Source organism: Eptatretus burgeri, chromosome 2 (assembly GCF_056783735.1).
Source record: "Eptatretus burgeri isolate ZD-2024b chromosome 2, Ebu_testis_v1, whole genome shotgun sequence".
In the NCBI taxonomy this organism is placed as follows: Eukaryota; Metazoa; Chordata; class Myxini; order Myxiniformes; family Myxinidae; genus Eptatretus; species Eptatretus burgeri.
In genome coordinates, this window is record NC_140962.1 from 132,260,739 (window position 1) to 132,282,113 (window position 21,375).

The following is a 21,375-nucleotide window of genomic DNA, read 5'->3' on the forward strand; positions in this document are numbered from 1 at the left end:
AAACCTTTATATTCGGACTCGGCTCTTTTATATACACGATCCGGATCTCCTTAAATACTAAGCACTTGTACACAACCTCGCATTGAGGTTGCCTTTTGAGAGCGTCTATCATGAACTTTTAAATATATTCGGACATTTGCTTTAAAGTTTCGAAAAGTTCACGTTACTATTTAAAGATTATTCCATTTAATGTGTTGTAAATTCGTAAATACATTATTTATTTCGTAAATACACTATATTTAGTAAATACACTATGTCGGGTCTCGCTATTGGATTTATCAAGGCACGTGACAAAATATCGGAAGTTTTTATTTTTTATTTTTTAGCAGACAAAACCTTTAGGACGCTGCTCTTGGACACATTTGGCCTTGTTTTGTAACCAGTGACCCGTTAGAGCCAAGTTGTCCTGTTCTTTTGTATGCCGTGAGGGGTGGTAGTTGACACAGCGATTAGATAGGAAAGTGTAATTCGCACAAGTCCTCTCTGTAAAACCAGACAGGGTGTTGTACCCTCTGCCCTCCCCATGCTTTGTCCCCCCCCCCACAGGTTTCTTCTGGTGAAACTCCAAAAATATTACTGTTCACCTTCACCCATTTATTTCCATTTCTCACCACCTGTCGAACCAACTTCCACATTCTCTTCAATCTCATTCTTCCCTCCAGGTCTTCATGCCAACTGTTCACCCTATATGCATTTTGTGTTGTTCAAATCTCATCCCCATCCAAAACCATGATCTTTTCTACATCCATTAAACAACAACCCCCCCCCCATCCCCTCCAAAATTTTTGCTTCTGTATCCATCTTATTCACCCCCTGCATTCTCCTTCACCCCCACCTCCATTGTTGTCAGTTTCCATCTATTTTGTCCTCCTGCCCTGCTGTTGGCATTTCCCCCTTCTCTCTCTGCTGTTCCTTTTGTTGTGTTGCGTCCTGATCTGTTTTGTTCTCACTCTTCCATGAGCCTCGACTGTATACAAAAGGCACCCAGGCAAGGTAGGAGAGAGGGGTGCATTTAGATGTCTTGGTTCACGTTTGGGCTGATAAACCTGGCAAGCATGGTGGGTATTTCAATACCCCCAACATGACCTGAGGGAGGCCTTTGTCCTCCAGTGGACCGAAAACAAGCTGACCCAATGATGCGATGAATGCAGAAGGCAAACAGACTTTTGAAATCTCTTCACTATAATAGCTGCACGAGATAATATTTAATGATATCATTTATCTCCTATAATAAACAATCATGCGCAGACCAAAAGAAAAACATTTACTGATTGGAATAAAAGAAAACTTTTTACTTAAAAAAAATAATTTTTTTATTTACTGTAATTAACATGAATGATCAGATCAGGACAATTTTTAAATATATTTCAACAATGTCATTTACAGTACTTCGTAACTCCATCTTAAGCGAAAGAAAATCCTTTTTCATTTTTATTTTTCAAAACAAGCCTCCGACACCAGTCCCAAACTCACATTATCTTCTGATTATTTCCTAGGATTTCAATCATCAAAATCAGGAATGTCCGCGTAGGAATAGCCAGGCCTGCCACACCAAGCAAACCAGGCAAGCCGGACGTGGTATGCCCCGGGCAGGAAAAGGAGGAATCCCAAAATGAGCACCGGCCACGTTCGGTCTGAATACTGCAGAACAGTTTCCATGCACATGCACACACACACACACACACACACATATATATGTATACTGTGTACAAAATCCTGAGCGACACGGTGAGACTAAGATGGACACCGATAGATTTCATCATGCTCAGCTTGCTCAGCAACAGAAAAAAAGAGTCTAAACGTTTCTCCCCTGAAAAAAACCCTAATAATTTCAGATCCAAAAACTTTTTCTTTCTTGCAAAAGAATAGAAAGTTATTTGTATGTTTTATAGACTACATAAAGGCATTCGATAGAGTTAAACATGACAAGCCAATGGAGATAATAAAAACAAGCAGCTGATAGTCTTGTTTCCCCACCTCTTGGGTGGTACAAAGAATACATCTGTGTAACATGAAAGCTAAATTTTGAACGGTTTTTGAAATGTCGCGTGCACAAAAAGTAGATGGACAGATGATCAGTCGGTCGGTCGGACGGAGCTCATTTTAATGCCCCCCGTCCCTCGACCTTGTCAGAGGGGTGGGGGACAAAAAAGTGAGAACAAATGTTGCTGAGACTATAAGTTTTGAAGTGCAGAAACGAGTCTGACAGGGCTGTATTCTTTCACTACCTCAGCCAATGAAGGTGGACAGACGCTATGTTTTCACCCATTTGTTTTGTCTGTATGCAGGATATCTCAAAAAGTTATGGACAGATTCAGACGAAACTTTGTGGACAGGATGGGTGTGTGACAAGGACGAATTGATTCAATCTTACTTAAAGACCGGATGCGGACACGAGAATTTAATTTTTTTTCAAGCGATTCTTCATCATCGAGAGAGACCGGGCCAAAAAGAATATCCATCCATCCATCCATTGGGACCATACTCTGTGCAGAGCGTTGGTGCTGCCTTAGCAGTCTCCTTGGCTATGGGACACAATCCTGGACGGGTCGCCACAACGACACAGGATACCAGCAAGCTGGCACTCATTTTGCCGACCTCGGAGGGATGACAGGCAGAGTCAACCCCACCAGGTATCAATTCAACAGCAGAGTGGGATCTGTACTCAGGATCCGAGGAACTCCAGCCCACCACCCTAACCATTAAGCCAACACCAGGCATAAAAACAATATAAAGCATGATATTTCAAAAAAGTTATGGATGGATCATGACAAAAACTTGCCGGACGAGTTGGGTAGCTGACAAGAACAAGCCGATTGTATTTTGGTGAAGGTCCACGTGCAGATCCGGCCCATCATTGGAATACAAAACAAACTGTTCAGCCTGGCGGAGGCATGTGCTTTATTGAGTGCCGTTCTCGTTTAATATGTATAGCGAATAATTAATACAAGACGCATTGCAAAACACCCCAATCATAAAAGTAAATAGTGATGTTATTACAAATTTCAGGAACGCAGATGACACTGCAGTGATTGCCAACACTGAATAAGAGCTGCAGCTCAAGACTGACAACATAAATAAGGCTTACAAAGAGTACGGAATGAAAATTAAGTGCCAAAAAGACAAAAGTTATGGTCTTTGGCAAAACACCAGGTATGAAAGTTACCATCAGGTCCGAAAGTCAAGTTCTGAAACAAGTTTCAAGTTTCACATATCTTGGAACTTGTGTACCAGAGGATGGAAATTGTCGAAGAAATCAGAAAGAGAATCGGAATGGCAAAGAGTGCTTTCTAGGACATGAAAGAACAAGAACGGCACTCGGTAGAGCACAAACTGCACCTTCACCAGGCTGAACACTTTACGTTTTGTATCCCGCTGATGGGCTGGATCTGGATTCGTACCTGAACCGAAATCTAATCTGCTGGTTCTTGTCACCGAACCAACTCATCCACCCAGTTTTGTCACAACCTTTTCAGATACCATGATACATATTGTTTTTAGCCCTATCTCTCTCTCAAAGGTGAAGAATCACTTAAAAAATTCTCGTATCTGCATCCGGATTCGGATCTTCACCTAAATCGAATCAATTCGGCCTTGTCACACACCCCATCCTGTCCACCTAGGTTCGTCTGCATCCTTCCACAACTTTTTGAGATATCCTGCTGGCAGACAGACGGGTGAAAACATCCTGCTCACAGACACACCTGCGGTGGCAGAGGTGGAAATGATCATTTGTGCACAATTACACCACATTTGTGCAAACATGGCGTTCTGCACAAACTTTTTCCCTGAACCAACTGGTTCTAACCGATATCCAAACCTGGCAGAAGGCAGGCAGTAGTCATTACTGACTCAGATGTGTACCTTGGAATCGATGATGCCTGTGAGCAAACAAGCACCGATAACAATGAGGAGGGAGCCCAGCAGAAAGAGAGCAGTAGCCATGGCGATGGCTTTGTAAGGGACACGTGGAGGAGGACGCTTGAACTGTTCAGGGAGATAGGGTAGGCTATTATGAGGAGAGACAGAAATGGCAGCTCTTTCAGAAATTATTTCAACTTTAATAATTAAGAGGACAGCTGTAGCATCAGCCCCCCCCCTCTGCCCTCAATACCCCACGTAAACCATGATCACTGCATGCTGAAAACTCAGATGATGTCACAAGTACAAGGACACATGAGTGGAACACTTCACAAGATCATTAATTAGCCATAGCAATGGCTCAGTCAGTAATCTATCCCCACAAACATGACGCATCATGTAACCGGGTATCCTTAAACAGACAAACTCTGTCTCCTACCTGCAGATCTATGTAGCCATCGTGGTTGGCCAGAGGTTCATATTTGACTTTGAAGGGAGCGAGGCCAGGTGGCCCATTCCGCCTCGACATCGTGTACAGCCTGCCGAATAAGCAAAGCATGACAACACAGCATGACATGACAAGTTTCAACTTAAAGGGACACTGTGGTTACATTTTAACCATCTCCATGCTAAGAAAAATCTCGAGCTGTAGTTAAAAGAAAGAGAAAGAAAGAAAAAGTAATACTCTTTTATAGGCCAACCATCCGAGGCACGCCACACAACCAGTTACATCAATGGGAGGCCCATCTTTACCTTCAAAGCTCAAGAAAAAAAATAAAATAAAAACCAGAGCAAAGTAGACGGTAGGTCATCGCAAATCCCCATGCTTCCCGCCTAAAGGGAACGTGAAATATGGCAAAACGTTCCACCAGGAATGACCCAATATCACATTTTGAGTCGAAAAAATTTCCCCCTGTTTTGACCCCTGTGACCCGAGGTATGCCTGGTGTTGGCTTAATGGTTAGGGCAGTGGGCTTGGGATCCCCGGATCCTGAGTTCAAATCCCACTCGGCTGTTGAAATAATACCAGGTGGGGTTGACTCTGCCTGTCATGACTGTGCCCAATAGCCAAGGAGACTGCTTAAGCAGAACCAACGCTCTGCACGGAATATGGTCCCAATTTCCTCCTCCTCTCCCATCTCCTCCTCCAGGGGGTGGGGGAAAAAGACCTAATAATTTCAGTGCCAAAAACTTTCTTTCATTCAACAGAAGAGAAAGTTATTTGTATGTTTTAAAGACGACACGAAGGTATTCGATAGAGTTAAACATGGCATACTGATAAGAGGTAATGAAAAAAAAAATGATAAGAAGCCATTCGAGGAAATGACTGGAATTAAAGAGAGAAAATGAGAACAAATGTTGATGAGACGAGAAGTTTTGAAGTGCAGAAAGGAGTCTGGTAGAGATGTGTTCTTTCACCAGTCTTATGGCTTCACTCTGCCACCGAAGGTGCACGGAGGTTATGTTTTCGTCTGTCTGTCTGTGAGCAAAACGTTACGGACAGATTCGGATGAAACTTGGTGGATGAGTTGACAAGAACAAGGTGATTAAATTTTGGTTAAGTTCCAGACACAAATCCGGCCCATCGGAGGAGTACAAAATGTAAATTGTTCAGCCTGGTGGAGGAATGTGCTCTCCTGAGTACCGTTCTAGTTTTTCTTGCATCGACTCGTCAATTTTTTTTGATCAGCTTCATATTGTTTAAGGGAGCTGGCCAGATCGCTGAGAGGTGGATGCTTTCGCCTGTGGGTTGTGTCCAGCCCGGGTACAACTGTCCACTGACCGAGAAACAGTCACCCTGGTGTTTGTCATGCAGCGAAAGGAATCACTGTTTGAGCAGACCATGGGGAGGATATTTAGCCAGAAGAGGACAAATCCTGCCAGCTCTGGTCGTTTGTGGACGTTAAAGATCCCATGGTGTCTTTTGGGAAGAGTAAGCGAGTTATCATGCTGCCAAACCGACCTGCACAGCCAGCCAAACCGACCTCCACAGCCAGCCGAACCGACATCCACAGCCAGCCGAACCGACATGCACAGCCAGCCGAACCGACATGCACAGCCAGCCGAACCGACCTGCACAGCCAGCCAAACCGACATCCACAGCCAGCCAAACCGACATGCACAGCCAGCCAAACCGACATCCACAGCCAGCCAAACCGACATCCACAGCCAGCCAAACCGACATCCACAGCCAGCCAAACCGACATGCACAGCCAGCCAAACCGACATGCACAGCCAGCCGAACCGACATGCACAGCCAGCCAAACCGACATCCACAGCCAGCCAAACCGACATGCACAGCCAGCCAAACCAACCTGCACAGCCAGCCGAACCGACATGCACAGCAAGCCGAACCGACATGCACAGCCAGCCAAACCGACATCCACAGCCAGCCAAACCGACATCCACAGCCAGCCAAACCGACATCCACAGCCAGCCGAACCGACATCCACAGCAAGCCAAACCGACCTGCACAGCCAGCCAAACCGACATCCACAGCAAGCCAAACCGACATCCACAGCCAGCCAAACCGACATGCACAGCCAGCCAAACCGACATCCACAGCAAGCCAAACCGACCTGCACAGCCAGCCGAACCGACATCCACAGCCAGCCGAACCGACATCCACAGCCAGCCGAACCGACATCCACAGCCAGCCGAACCGACATGCACAGCCAGCCGAACCGACATGCACAGCAAGCCAAACCGACATCCACAGCCAGCCAAACCGACATCCACAGCCAGCCGAACCGACATCCACAGCAAGCCAAACCGACCTGCACAGCCAGCCGAACCGACATCCACAGCAAGCCAAACCGACATCCACAGCCAGCCAAACCGACATCCACAGCCAGCCAAACCGACATCCACAGCCAGCCGAACCGACATCCACAGCAAGCCAAACCGACATCCACAGCCAGCCAAACCGACATCCACAGCCAGCCAAACCGACCTGCACAGCCAGCCAAACCGACATCCACAGCCAGCCAAACCGACATCCACAGCAAGCCAAACCGACATCCACAGCCAGCCAAACCGACCTGCACAGCCAGCCGAACCGACATCCACAGCCAGCCAAACCGACATCCACAGCCAGCCAAACCGACATCCACAGCCAGCCGAACCGACATCCACAGCCAGCCAAACCGACCTGCACAGCCAGCCAAACCGACATCCACAGCCAGCCAAACCGACATCCACAGCCAGCCGAACCGACATCCACAGCAAGCCAAACCGACATCCACAGCCAGCCGAACCGACATCCACAGCAAGCCAAACCGACCTGCACAGCCAGCCAAACCGACATCCACAGCCAGCCAAACCGACATCCACAGCAAGCCAAACCGACATCCACAGCAAGCCAAACCGACCTGCACAGCCAGCCGAACCGACATCCACAGCCAGCCAAACCGACATCCACAGCCAGCCAAACCGACATCCACAGCAAGCCAAACCGACATCCACAGCAAGCCAAACCGACCTGCACAGCAAGCCGAACCGACATCCACAGCCAGCCAAACCGACATCCACAGCCAGCCAAACCGACATCCACAGCCAGCCGAACCGACATCCACAGCAAGCCAAACCGACATCCACAGCCAGCCAAACCGACATCCACAGCCAGCCGAACCGACATCCACAGCAAGCCAAACCGACCTGCACAGCCAGCCAAACCGACATCCACAGCCAGCCAAACCGACATCCACAGCCAGCCGAACCGACATCCACAGCAAGCCAAACCGACCTGCACAGCCAGCCAAACCGACATCCACAGCCAGCCAAACCGACATCCACAGCCAGCCAAACCGACCTGCACAGCCAGCCAAACCGACATCCACAGCCAGCCAAACCGACATCCACAGCCAGCCGAACCGACCTGCACAGCCAGCCAAACCGACATCCACAGCAAGCCAAACCGACATCCACAGCCAGCCAAACCGACATGCACAGCAAGCCAAACCGACATCCACAGCCAGCCAAACCGACATCCACAGCCAGCCAAACCGACATCCACAGCCAGCCAAACCGACATCCACAGCCAGCCAAACCGACATCCACAGCCAGCCAAACCGACATCCACAGCAAGCCAAACCGACATCCACAGCCAGCCAAACCGACATCCACAGCAAGCCAAACCGACCTGCACAGCCAGCCGAACCGACATCCACAGCAAGCCAAACCGACATCCACAGCCAGCCAAACCGACATGCACAGCCAGCCAAACCGACATCCACAGCCAGCCAAACCGACATGCACAGCCAGCCAAACCGACATGCACAGCCAGCCGAACCGACATGCACAGCAAGCCGAACCGACATGCACAGCCAGCCGAACCGACCTGCACAGCCAGCCAAACCGACCTGCACAGCCAGCCAAACCGACCTGCACAGCCAGCCAAACCGACATGCACAGCCAAACTGACGTGCATAGCCAAACCGACATGCACAGCCAAACTGACGTGCATAGCCAAACCGACATGCACAGCCAAACTGACGTGCATAGCCAAACTGACGTGCAAAGCCAAACCGACATGCAAAGCCAAACCGACATGCACAGCCAAACTGACATGCATAGCCAAACCGACATGCAAAGCCAAACCGACATGCATAGCCAAACCGACATGCATAGCCAAACTGACATGCATAGCCAAACCGACATGCACAGCCAAACTGACATGCATAGCCAAACCGACATGCATAGCCAAACTGACATGCACAACCAAACCGACCTGCATCACCAAACTACCCGGCATCACCTTTGCAAACAATCTGCCCTTTCTAAATCATACTGGTGAATTCATTTATATGGAGCACGAGTGTGGGTTGTTGAAGAAAGAGTCAAAAGTGACATTTTTCTTTTGGCGTACGCAATAAATAGATGGCTTACCTGTCAACTCTGACGCCTTGGGCGTGACACTCACGCTTTTCAAACTTAGGTCCCACGCCGAACTCCTGAAATCAAGCTTTAATTGATTTAAAAACATTTTTTAAACGATATTTCTTTTTAACAAAGTCATTAGACGGGTCCCTTGTCAAAACAGCCGAGTTTCCAACCCATGAAAAACGCCATCACTTTCAAGGTTGTTTGTGGAGCCACTGGATCTGCTCAACCAGACAACAACCTCACTCTGACACAACAAGCAGTGTAACTTGGTGTTCCAAAGGATATCCAAGAAGACCAGACCTCTTGGTCCCCGCACTTTATGCAGGAATTTGTAATTTGTTTAAGGAGCCGGCGATAACTTCCCTACTCTTCACGAAATATACCGTGGGACCTTCAATGTAAATGGATATATATATATATATATATATATATATATATATATATATATATATATATATATATATATATATATATATATATATATATATATATATAACATCCATCAGATGGACGGCAAACGCATCAATACCTCGCCGTGCCTGCTAAACACCAGTATGGCAGTTTATTCCTGAGTGGGGATTCAAACCCAGGAAAGATAGCTCAGAGGTGACTCTGCACAGTGCTCGATGTAGGCTATGCAGCCATCCATTTACGTGTCCAGAAATTACTTTCAAGGAGCTTATAGTGGGGCAGATATGTGATAAAAGGTAAAATTGTTTTTGATTATTGACTGGAAATAATTAGTTTCAATCAAGAAAAAGTCAAAATAAAAAGTGTGTGTGTGTGTGTGTGTGTGTGTGTGTGTGTGTGTGTGTGTGTGTGTGTGTGTGTGTGTGTGTGTGTGTGTGTGTGTGTGTGTGTGTGTGTGTGTGTGTGTGTGTGTGTGTGTGTGTGTGTGTGTGGCATGTTTTTTGTGCAGTTCTACTGGAGCGTTCTTATGTGGAATGTGATACACCGAAATGATCGTCACGACCTCCTGAGTTGATTAGACTAATTAACGACAAAGAACCCGGAATGATTACCAAGTTTTAAACGCACGCCGTGTTAAGGTGTATAGAGCAGCTTAATCGGTCCTTCCCCAGCATGGCATTCTCTTTTACAAAGCAAATAACAAAAAGAATGACGATATTGTAACCAACCATAATATATTAAGTAATACTAACAATAATAATCATATAATTTGGCAAGAGTAATGACGAACGTAGATAATAATAATAATAATAGCCCTCCCCCCTGGCCCAAGCACATTCAGGCTTTGTGAAAAGGCACGCTGATGCTCAAGCAGTACAGCAGGCAGGCAGGTATGCTACAAGGCTGTGAAGAGCAATGAGGATTTGGTCCAATGGGCCAACAGGCCCACTAGTTCATATCAATGATGCAACTTGCAGCGAGATGCTATGTATGAATGAATGAGCGAATGAATGAATTAATGATTGAATGAATGAGAATGAATGAGTGACTGAATGATTGAATGAATGATTGAGTGAATGAATGAGTGAATTCATAATTGAATGAATGAGTGAATGACTGAATTAATGATTGAATGATTTAATTAATGAGTGAATGAATGAATTAATGATTGAATTAATGTTTGAATTAATGCTTGACCAAATGAAAGATTGAACGAGTGAATGAATGATTTAATTAATGAGTGAATTAGATAGAATTAACGATTGAATGAATGATTGAATGAATGAGTGAATGAATTAATGATTGAATGAATGAGTGAATTAATGATTGAATGAGTGAATGAATGAGTGAATGAATGATTGAATGATTTAATTAATGAGTGAATTAATGATAGAATTAAAGATTGAATGAATGAGTGAATGATTGAATTAATGAATGAGAATGAATGAGTGACTGAATGATTGAATGAATGATTGAGTGAATGAATGAGTGAATTCATAATTGAATGAATGAGTGAATGACTGAATTAATGATCGAGTGAATGAATGATTGAGTGATTGAATGATTTAATTAATGAGTGAATGAATGAATTAATGATTGAATTAATGTTTGAATTAATGCTTGACTGAATGAATGATTGAACGAGTGAATGAATGATTTAATTAATGAGTGAATTAGATAGAATTAACGATTGAATTAATGAGTGAATGAATGATTGAATGAATGAGTGAATGAATTATTGATTGAATGAATGAGTGAATTAATGATTGAATGAGTGAATGAATGAGTGAATGAATGATTGAATGATTTAATTAATGAGTGAATTAATGATAGAATTAAAGATTGAATGAATGAGTGAATTCATGATTGAATGAGTGAATTCATAATTGAATGAGTGAATGAATGATTGAGTGAATGAGGGAATGAACAAATGATGAGTGAATGAATGATTGAATTAATGATTGAGTGAAAGAGGGAATGAACAAATGATGAGTGAATGAATGATTGAATTAATGATTGAGTGAATGAATGATTGAATGATTTAATTAATGAGTGAATGAATGAGTGAATGAATGATTGAATGAACGAGTGAATTAATGATTGAATTATTTAATTAATGGGTGAATTAATGAATGAGTATATGAATGATGAATGAGTGAGTGAATTAATGATTGAATGAATGAGTGAGTGAATGAATGAGTGGCCTGAAAATTTCTGCTTCATTTTATATCGTGAAGGATGATGATAATGTAATGTGAATGTTATAATAAAGTGTCGAAGATGTCACAGCAGTGACGAGCACCTTATGCTCGATGTAAAGTTAATGTCAAGGCCCGACCCCGACTGTACACGTTCCTTACAACTCTGCATTCATTTTGGACAAATATCAATTCAAATCTCTGTAACTTCAATAATAAAAGACAGCACATTCCTCTTTATTTGTGTAGTACCCAACCTCCCAAACCACAAAACCCTCACCATTTACCACACAAACCTTACCCGTCGCTCGCCGCGCTCTCTCCGTCGATAACACAAGACAAACACAACAAATTACTGTTTATTTTTTAACATCCTGTAATTTTTGATGAGCATCTTCGGCTCGTTAGATTAATTTTACTTCCTTATCTATATTAATATATCACGATATTCTCGAATCTACAGAGTTCAAAATACAAACGAACGAAGCACCGCGCAAACCAATACACCGCTCAGACGCACTCGGCGACGCACGTTTCTCGCATTTCGGAGAATACAAAAGTAAAAGGAGAGAAACAAAAGTAGAAACAGAAAGCTTGAAAAACATTCAATAAAAAAAACAAGATGAAATTAAATAATTCTGTTTTAATTGCGGCAACGGTTTTCAAATAGGGCACAGGATTCGATATTGTCTTGAGATCTAATTTTTAATGTAATTACAATGACGTGGAACGGTGTGTATATATATATATATATATATATATATATATATATATATATATATATATATATATATATATATATATATATATATATATATATATATATATATATATATATATATATATATATATATATATATATATATATATATATATATATATACGATGTCATTCCCAGATCTGAGACAAGTGAGTGTGTTCAGTTTCTTGCAGATGAGTGCTCACCAAGGGGCTTTTAAAGCACTCATTCCGTTGGAAACTGTTGATAAGGAACGGCTGGCTTGATAAACACTAGCAAGCTGCTTGGTAAGCACCAGCAAGCTGCTTGGTAACTGAACACCCCCCCCCCCCCCCCCGGGCTTGAACACCTTCATTGGATAACTTATTGCAGAGTGCAGCAATGCCGCTGATACAATGCCCCCTCTGTAGGTTCGAGCAGGAATTTATCATTTGGTTCGGGTGCTGGCAATAGCTCCCCTACTCTTCCCAAATGACACCGCTGGATCTTTAGCATACACCAAGTAATGGCGACATTCATTATGATCCATAAAACTTATCTTGTTACCTCCGATCTGCAACTTCTACTTTAGAGTACCTATGCAAGTGTATCATTCTCTCGTGGTAGAGAAGACGACCTATGGTAGTTGGTAGTGACAAATTTGGTCACCCTTCTCCGCACCTACTCCAATCTGTTGCTGTCTGCTGCATATCTAGGACACCATGTCAAGTTGCGGAGCTACTCCAACATCGGTCGGATCCGTGACTTGAACAGCAAGTGGAAATGTAAGTTTATTCAAGGTTGTGAAGGTACGTTTCATCAGCCCAAAAGTCTGGTTCATCTTGGTGACAACGGTGGAGATGTGATGATAGAATGTTTGGTCGATGTGGATTATGGTTCCGAGATCTTTTTCATTTATGACATTTTCAAACACAATTCCATTCATCGTGTGACATTCGTTGAATGCATCTTTCCCAAGATGAAGGGTCTTGCATTTATTTGGGTGGAAAGTTTCCATCTCTGAGACCACTCTGCCACCATGTCTGGGCCATCCTGAATGGGCAAAGGAAGAGTTGTGACGGTCATGCTCTGCGCCGTAGATTTCAGTACCACCCTGCACATTACCTGGAGTGACACACACACACATTTACTGTGAGTAAACTTACACATGCAATTCTGACAACTTCTCAACCCCATCCCCACCAAAAGTCCCCCCCTCCACCTTTCAAAGCCTAAAGCTCCCCTCCCAACCCCTAATACTCACCCCAAAGGCATCAATCCCCTCCCTACTTCAAGCCTTCAAAACCCCTCAATCCCCCCTGACCAATCATCAACCACCCCTTTACAAATTTGTTCCATCTTTACTTCCCACTCCTCTCCTCAACATCCTTCTGCTCATAAAAGAATCGGCCTGTCATCCTTCCGAGGTCGGCAAAATGAGTGCCAGCATGCTGGTATACTGTGTCGGAGTGGCGACCCGTCCAGGATTGTGCCCAATAGCCAAGGAGACTGCTTAAGCAGCACCAACGCTCTGCACAGAGTATGGTCCCAATATCCTCCTCCACCTTTGGAGTATGGGACCCCACTTTGGGCTGGAGACCACACGTCTTCATTTTGTTGAGTGTGGAAGCAACAGCTCAGGATAATTGGTATGTCGAAAGAGGATGCCGAGAAAAAGTATGTTCCTCTCCTATCATCGACAGATTGTGGGTCAATTTCGTTCTGATTCTCTCCTGGTCTTGCATCATTCATCCAGCTTGCGCACCACAGAACAAGCTCATCATCAAATTCTTTTCATTAATCTTGGTGAATCCAGAAGTCAACATCATGCCCCTTTTATCTTGTTTGTGTGGAACTACTGTCTTCCAGCTTCTGTCAAAGCACGCGTTTCACGATGCCAGAACAATGTCGCAGACTCCTTCCATCCATCGTTTCAATGATCTTCCTTTGATCGCTAAAATCCAGCTATTAAAGGCTCTTGCTACAAGGTGAATAGGGGCCTTCCACATTAGATGTCCAAACCCTGAAATGTACTAGAAGCAGTGTAGGTCTAATATTTCTGATGGCATCATCTTCAAACCCTCACCATTGTTATTTACTGCTGGATGAAGACAAGTCATTTCACATTTTAGTGAGAATTCTCCAAAAAGGAACCTCAATGATGACAAGGTGGGTTAAACGTTTCCAAAGTGGTAGGTGGGGTTCCCCCCACTTAACGGCCAATGAGCACGCACCACACATGGTTCCATAAAAGCATGGCACACCAAGTATCTATCTATCTATATCTCTCTCTCTCTCTCTCCCCCTGATGAGAGGGAGATGGTTGTGTGTTCCTGGCTGGTATGCTCCATTTGCATGTGTGTGCGGTTAAAGGGCATGTGGTGCGCATGTGGGTGCTCATGGAACGCTAGCGATGGTGCATGGTTGTACAAAGCCTGTAATGAAGAGCAACACAGGTAAGCTGCCCCAGACCACAGCATGCTGGCCTGATAGTCATCAAGCGTGAGCAGGGCCCACTTGGGCCACAGATTTATTAAATTTGTTGTTCTTGGCTGCTGGTTGCATAATTTCTGGAAGCCACTTATGTAGTACCCATTACCAGCAAGCTGGTACCAATTTTGCCAACCTCAGTAGGATGACAGGTTAAGTCAACCCACCTGGCATTATTTCAGCAGCATGACATGGTCTCAAACTCAAGACCCAAAGAACAAGTCAGCCACCTGAAATGTTAACCCAACACCCAGGATCTTTATTCAACGATTCTTAACAAAGTAAACTCGAGTTCAGAGAACACCGCACCCCGTGCAGTCTTGAGAAAAAAAAAAACAAAAAAAAACAAGGATATGGGAAGGGACTTTTAAACTCTTGCTTTGCGTTTCTAAGCACGATCTATATTTCCAATGAGCCACAATTTTGTCTGAATCTCGATATTCCCCAACGTTGTGAGTGCGAGCGGAAAGTTTGATTGGTCTAAATGGCATCATATTTTGGCCAAGTACTGCTAAATTTAATGAAATGCCTTTGTATTATTTACTGTCATCCCATTGAATAAACAAAGATGATAAAGAAGCACACCATGATAATGGTTTTCCATCAATCACTGAACTGATCAAATGCACCAATAAATTAGTCTTCGGCTTTAATGCACAAACATAACGAGGATTACAAGGCACAACGGAAATGAGGGTGAATGCAAAGCACAAACTTCATAACGGATGGATGGCAGCTTTTCCTTTGGGGACGAGTGGCTTTAAAGTTTCGCTTCTTCATCCAATAATTTACCCCATCATTCTTTCAGCTGCATTTACATTCAATCACCACCAACACAGATAATTACATTTTTTATTTTTTAAACCTCAGTTTCCTCTTTGCACAATTAGAGGCAGTTTCAGGAAGTCAGAAGCTAATGAATGCTGGGTCTCATATTATCGATAACTGTTTGCACAAAGTCAGTAGTTGTACTGTAGCCCCCCACATCTCTGGTGCGCACCTGCAGAAGAGATAGAGGAAAAAAAAAAAACACCGAGGTTCAAGGAACAGAGAAATAGTGCTGTCCATCAAGAATGAAGGGAAGGCATAAAGTAAGAAACAGTGAGTGATGGATTGACCTCTTCAAATCCAATGTACCATAAGTGTTTGATTGGAGTATACAACTGGCAAGTAACATAAAAGAACCCCAAGGTCTTTATCATGTATGTGATTTATGTACAAAGCTCTTTCACGAACCTTCAATCATAAAGAGGAAGATGGGAAAAGTCAGGAACCTGCAAAGGGGTCATTGATGTTGAATGAAACAAATGTCTCTTTACTCACCTTTCCAATTTGAATGACTTTCTTCACGGCATCAGATATCATCTTGGCATGGAGGTTCAAGCTGGAGACCAATGAAGCAGAAAGAAAGAAAACAAACAGATTGAGAGAGACAGAGACAGAGACAGAAACAGAAACATAAAAGTAGAGAACTAGAATGGCAATCGGTGGAGCGCATACCTCCGCCTTGCGGATGAGTTTACGTTTTGTATTCCACCGATATGCCAGATCTGGATCCAGACCTGAATCAAAACCTAATCAGCTTGCTCTGGTAACCTAACCAACTTGTCCAAAATTTTTTTTGAATAACATGCTACATATCATTTTTGGCCCCATATCTTCATGGTGAAGAATCACTTGAAAAAAAATTTTAAACTGTCATATCCAGATGTGGTTCTTCACCAAAATCGAATCAATTTGTCCTTATAACACACCCAATGTGTCCACCAAATACGTCCAAATCTGTCCACAACTTTTTGAAATATCCTGCTCACAAACAAACAGACATGGGTGAAAACACAAGCTCCGTCCACCTTCAGCGGCGAAAATAATAAATGTTCTGGGAATTGGAGCGAATGGAAAGACTGGCAAGCATACTTAAGGTGGTGTAACATGTTGGCAGCAGTCAGCAACATGGCAGTAGGATTGGCGATGTTTCTCCCCACGGCCTGAGCAAATGGGTGTCTAGCGCCCTGCCGAACACAAAAAAACAGTGGAATAAAATAAGTGCAATTAATTATCTCATTGAAAGTAATGCTCAAGTATGCAATATATCGAAAACAAATTGTCCAAGAGCAGAACAAACCCTCCTTCAGTATCAATGATCGGTCAGCCAAGAGGCAAGAAAGCCCCTGGTGCCAATGGAAGAAAACTAATCTCTCACCGTCTCAAAGACAGCATAGTCAGCACTGTAGCTTTCACCTGGAACAACACCGGCACCACCAACCAAGCCAGCAACCACGTGGTCTAGCACGTTGCCGTAGAGATTTGGGGTAAGGAGAACATCAAACTGGTATGGGTCTCGAACCAGCTGGTGGGATGGGAATGCAAGTGCGAGAAAAGAGGAAAGGTCAGGAGGAGTCCAAACTGGAAATAGGAGACAATGCTGATGAAATAAGGAAGTTAGATGAAATAAAGGAAAGGAGACCTCACCTGCATGCAGCAGTTATCCACGATCATGCTGTTAAATTTTATCTTGAAGGTGAGGAGAGGTGGAGTTGGGAGAGAGAGAGAGAAAGGAAAGGATACATTTTGAAGTATTCTTGTAACGTCATTCAAAAAAGAAAAGAAAAGAAAAGAAAAGAAAAAAAAAAACATCCATTTCACCAGTGAGGTATAACTACAAAGAAAATGGGAGAATGACGTTGTACTTTGGATGCAGAAGATTGCAAAACACATAAGACCCGACCCCACTCTCCACCCAAACCCAAGTCCTCAAACCCATCCCACCGGGCCGTCAAATCTCCTCCATACCCAAAGTCCTCAACCGCTCCCTCCACCACCCCCCAACTTTGTCCGTCCCCTCTCTGCCACACCCCCTCACCCCAACTTTGTCCTCCCCTACCCCTTTGTTTAAGTCCTCAAGTCCTCCTCAAATCCTCCCCCCACACTTTTCAACCACTCTCCCAATTCCCCCCCCCAACCCCAATCCAACTTTGTCCTCCCCTTCTCCATTCTTCCCATTTTTAACAATGCTACCATGATTATAAACAAGGATCTTTGGCACATGAGGAAGCCATTCAGCCCATAATGCCTGCGTTTTCCCATTTGTTAAGATCTATTAAAAAATATATTGTTTAAAACCACAATCTCGTAAGATTTCATGATTCTTCAGGAAAATTAGCAGGTAAAAGCTGTATGATTCATAAATAAATAATAAAAAAGACGGTCATTTGTAATGGAAAAAGAGATAAAATATATATATATATATATATATATATATATATATATATATATATATATATATATATATATATATATATATATATATATATATATATATATATATATATATATATATATATATATATATATATATATGAGCCTGGTGTTGGCGCAGTGGTTAGGGCAGTGGCTTGGGATCCAAGAGGTCCTGAGTTCAAGCCCCGTTGAGCCACTGAATTAATACACCAGGGGGTTGACTCAGCCTGTCATCCTTCCGAGGTCGGCGAAATGAGTACCAGTATACTGGGCCGGTGTATACCCCAGTTAAAATAGGTGTACCATATCCCTGTGTCGTAAGAGGCGACCAGGGTTGCGTCAGGAAGGGCATCCGGCGTAAAACATGTGCCAAATCACTATGCGGATCATAATGGATGATCCGCTGTGGCGACCGCTAACGGGAGCAGCCGAAAGAAGAAGAAGATATATATATATATATATATATATACATATACACATACATATATATATACATATACACATACATATATATACATATACACATACATATATATACATATATATATATATATATATATACATACATATACATATATATACATATATATATATATATACATATATATACACACACACAAGTCTGAAGACAACGATGGTTCACGAGCGGTATTTGATGATGTAGATCGTTTCAGAAGTCAAGGATGAGACAATGTGATAATGTTTGACCAAGTTATAAAAATGATCAACATGATGTGGTACGAGTGACAGGTTATTAGCTGCAAAATGTCAAATTCGGTTTTGTTCAACAACTTTAAAAATTTGACCTTTGCATAACCTTTAAAGGTCACAAAACAATGTTGTGGACATTAAAATAAGGAAGCAAGATACGTGCTATAGCTTATTGGAGTTAGTTCGTTGAAGAAGGTCGAAAACCCGGTTCGATTCGCACAACTTTGAAACTTTAAAAGGCCAAGGATTATGACCTTTTGTGCAAAACTTCCTCTGGAGCATTCTAGGAACAATATAACGTCATATAGGCTATATGGCATTTCGCACTGCTCGGATTATCCATACTTTGATGAAATCAGCGTAAAAACAAACTTGAAGGGGGCGCCATGGCAGGTGTTCGAGATAGAGCAAAATGGTTTCAAGACTTTAGGTGGGGAATGACCTCAAGATTATGCATAAAAAAATATTGTCATCCTAGCTCTCAAAGTTTGGGCGGTCGTCTGATTTTTATGTCAAAATTCGAAATTCGTGACCTTATGACCTTGAGACGAAAATGAAAAATCGAGCTCCATGGGGCTAACCAAATACCGAAACCACTGCCAGATTCGACAAACCCCCTAGGAGAAGATGCAAATTGAAATCGGCTACCCTCTAAAAAAAACACAATTCGCAATTTTCTAAGTTCGTGACCTTGTGACCTTGACACGAAAATGAAAAATCCAGCTCCGTGGGGCTATGCAGGTGCCATTGGGCTAACCAAATACCGAAACCCCTGTCAGATTCCACAAACCCCCTAGGAGAAGATGCAAATTGAAATCGGCTACCCCCGAAAAGCACGTTTTTTTGGGCGTGGCTCCACCCATAATGGGCGCACCATGCCCATTTTCAAGAAAACACAACGAGATCATGATATAAACCTCCCAACAAAATTTTATCAGGATCGGATCAAAACCCACGGAGCTATGCTTGGGACAGACAAACAGACAGACAGACAGAAAATAATAATAATGAATATAGCGTTCACTTATTTTTTTTGTGAAAAAAAAAAATATATATATATACACACACACACACACACACACACACACACACACACACACACACACACACACACACACACACACACACACACACACACACACACACACACACCTTCTTCTTCTTTCGGCTAGTCCCGTTTGGGGTCGCCACAGCGGATCATCCGTATGATCCGCATAGTGATTTGGTACATGTTTAACACCGGATGCCCTTCCTGACGCAACCCTGGTCGCCTCTTATGACACAGGGATATGATACACCTATTTTAACTGGGGTATACACCGGCCCAGTATACTGGTACTCACTTCGCCGACCTCGGAAGGATGACAGGCTGAGTCAACCCCCTGGTGTATTAATTCAGTGGCCCAACGGGGCTTGAACTCAGGACCTTTTGGATCCCAAGCCGCTGCCCTAACCACTGCGCCAACACCAGGCATATATATATATATATATATATATATATATATATATATATATATATATATATATATATATATATATATATATATATATATATATATATACATACATATATATATATATATATATATATATATATATATATATATATATATATATATATATATATATATTTACGGCTGTGGAAATTCGCAGAGTACCATATAGGTCCTTGGATCAGTTATGCCGATAAGTCTGTGTGCAGATAGATTTCCCCACCGATGTCTAAGGGATTTATTCGTGTAACCGGACTGTGAATCTTCAGTTAGCCGTTTTTCTTTTGCTATCGTTATTTTGGACCAACCGCTCACAACAACCACCTCCACCACCAGCATCGCTCTGACTAACCGCTTCACAACAACCACCTCCACCACCAACATCGCTCTGACCAACCGCTTCACAACAACCACCTCCACCACCAACATTGCTCTGATTCACCGTTCCACAACACCAACCACAACCACCTTCTCCACAACGCCAGCCGCATTTCAACCACAACAACCGCCTTCTCCACAACCGCCCTCACAGAGCCACCTTCTCCATGACACCAACCACGGCCACCTTCTCCACAACGCCAACCACCATCTCCTAAACCGCATCTCCCCCAATACCCAACAACGAAACATCGCTTCTCCACAGGTGCCGCCATCTTTGCGCCGGCCACGGCAAGATCGCTGCAAACAAACGCAGGGATTTCCTTGTTGCCAGCGACGGTGATGTCTACCACGTCCGCTCTCCCTTCAGCGTCAATGATCTCTACCACGTCCGCTCTCCTTTCAGCATCGATGATCTCTACCAAGTCCGCTCGCTCCAAGCTTCACCTTGGAATTCGCATCAGGTGATGAAGAGGGGCGGAGCCAGTGGGGGTCAGAGGGGAAAGAGCGGAGATCAAACCTCGCCTCACGAACCCTATAAAAAGGCGCGCAGAGTGCCAGTTCAGGCAGTCGGTCGGGGTTTGGAGCGGTGTGAAGAGCGGAGTTAGAGTCCAGCGGAGGGCAGTGGAAGTCCGGGTTCGCTGAGGAGACGGAGCTGGGAGCACATTAGGCCAGCCGTGCCACGCAGAACTGCACGTTCGTGTGGGACGTGGGGAGAGCCGGAGAGAGGTCGCCAGCCAGCATCAAACGGTCCGCGGTGATCGGGCTTCGGGACGGTCGGAGCAGCGCTGAGGGACAGACGGGCTCTTAAAGAGATCATCAACTCTGAAAGAGCAAAAGACCCGTTCATTCCTCTGAGGCGTTGCCGGCTGGGCCCGAATCACCAGGCCGTCGGACGGGGCCTGGGCCGGACTGTGGTCACGACAGCTGCCGTGGGGACTTTACGTCGCAGGTCGCCCAGCGAGGTGAAGGTAACCAGCGCTGCCTCGCA

The 21,375-nt window shown here is 43.9% G+C and overlaps 2 protein-coding genes across 4 annotated transcripts in view; both read right to left on the reverse strand.

Moving 5' to 3' along the window:
* Nucleotides 1-1,277: 1,277 nt before the first annotated feature.
* Nucleotides 1,278-11,806, reverse strand: TMEM230 (transmembrane protein 230). 2 transcript variants are annotated; one of them, XM_085871294.1, is made up of 5 exons: nt 11,656-11,806; nt 4,301-4,400; nt 3,865-3,987; nt 2,783-2,883; nt 1,278-1,641 (listed from the first exon to the last, which is right to left on the reverse strand). In XM_085871294.1, the coding sequence occupies exons 2-5, from the start codon at nt 4,388-4,390 to the stop codon at nt 1,470-1,472; spliced, it is 486 nt and encodes a 161-aa protein (XP_085727420.1). In that variant the 5' UTR covers nt 4,391-4,400; nt 11,656-11,806; the 3' UTR covers nt 1,278-1,469. The 2 variants fall into 2 exon arrangements, with proteins under 2 accessions (XP_085727420.1, XP_085727421.1); XM_085871295.1 differs by lacking the exon at nt 2,783-2,883 and having other exon boundaries at nt 11,656-11,801.
* Nucleotides 11,807-15,194: 3,388 nt separating this feature from the next.
* Nucleotides 15,195-21,375, reverse strand: part of IDH3B (isocitrate dehydrogenase (NAD(+)) 3 non-catalytic subunit beta) — a 37,086-nt gene continuing 30,905 nt past the window's right edge. For both annotated transcript variants that reach the window (XM_085871309.1, XM_085871310.1), the window contains exons 9-13: nt 17,035-17,076; nt 16,766-16,912; nt 16,480-16,574; nt 15,886-15,946; nt 15,195-15,562 (exon numbers count right to left, since the gene is read on the reverse strand). In XM_085871309.1, the coding sequence (XP_085727435.1) occupies nt 15,476-15,562; nt 15,886-15,946; nt 16,480-16,574; nt 16,766-16,912; nt 17,035-17,076 (432 nt within the window). In that variant the 3' untranslated portion in view covers nt 15,195-15,475. The remainder of the gene's footprint in view (nt 15,563-15,885; nt 15,947-16,479; nt 16,575-16,765; nt 16,913-17,034; nt 17,077-21,375) is intronic.

Bases quoted from the DNA above. Each gene is read 5' to 3' on its own strand.
- TMEM230 (XM_085871294.1), bottom strand. From the start codon at position 4,390: ATGTCGAGGCGGAATGGGCCACCTGGCCTCGCTCCCTTCAAAGTCAAA. The intron at 2,884-3,864 runs GTACACATCTGA...TGCCTCCGCCAG, and splicing joins CAGGCATCATCGATTCCAAG to GCTGAACAGTTTGTTTTGTA. The intron at 1,642-2,782 runs GCAAGTTTTTGT...ACTGTTCTGCAG, and splicing joins TCAGCTACCCAACTCGTCCG to TATTCAGACCGAACGTGGCC.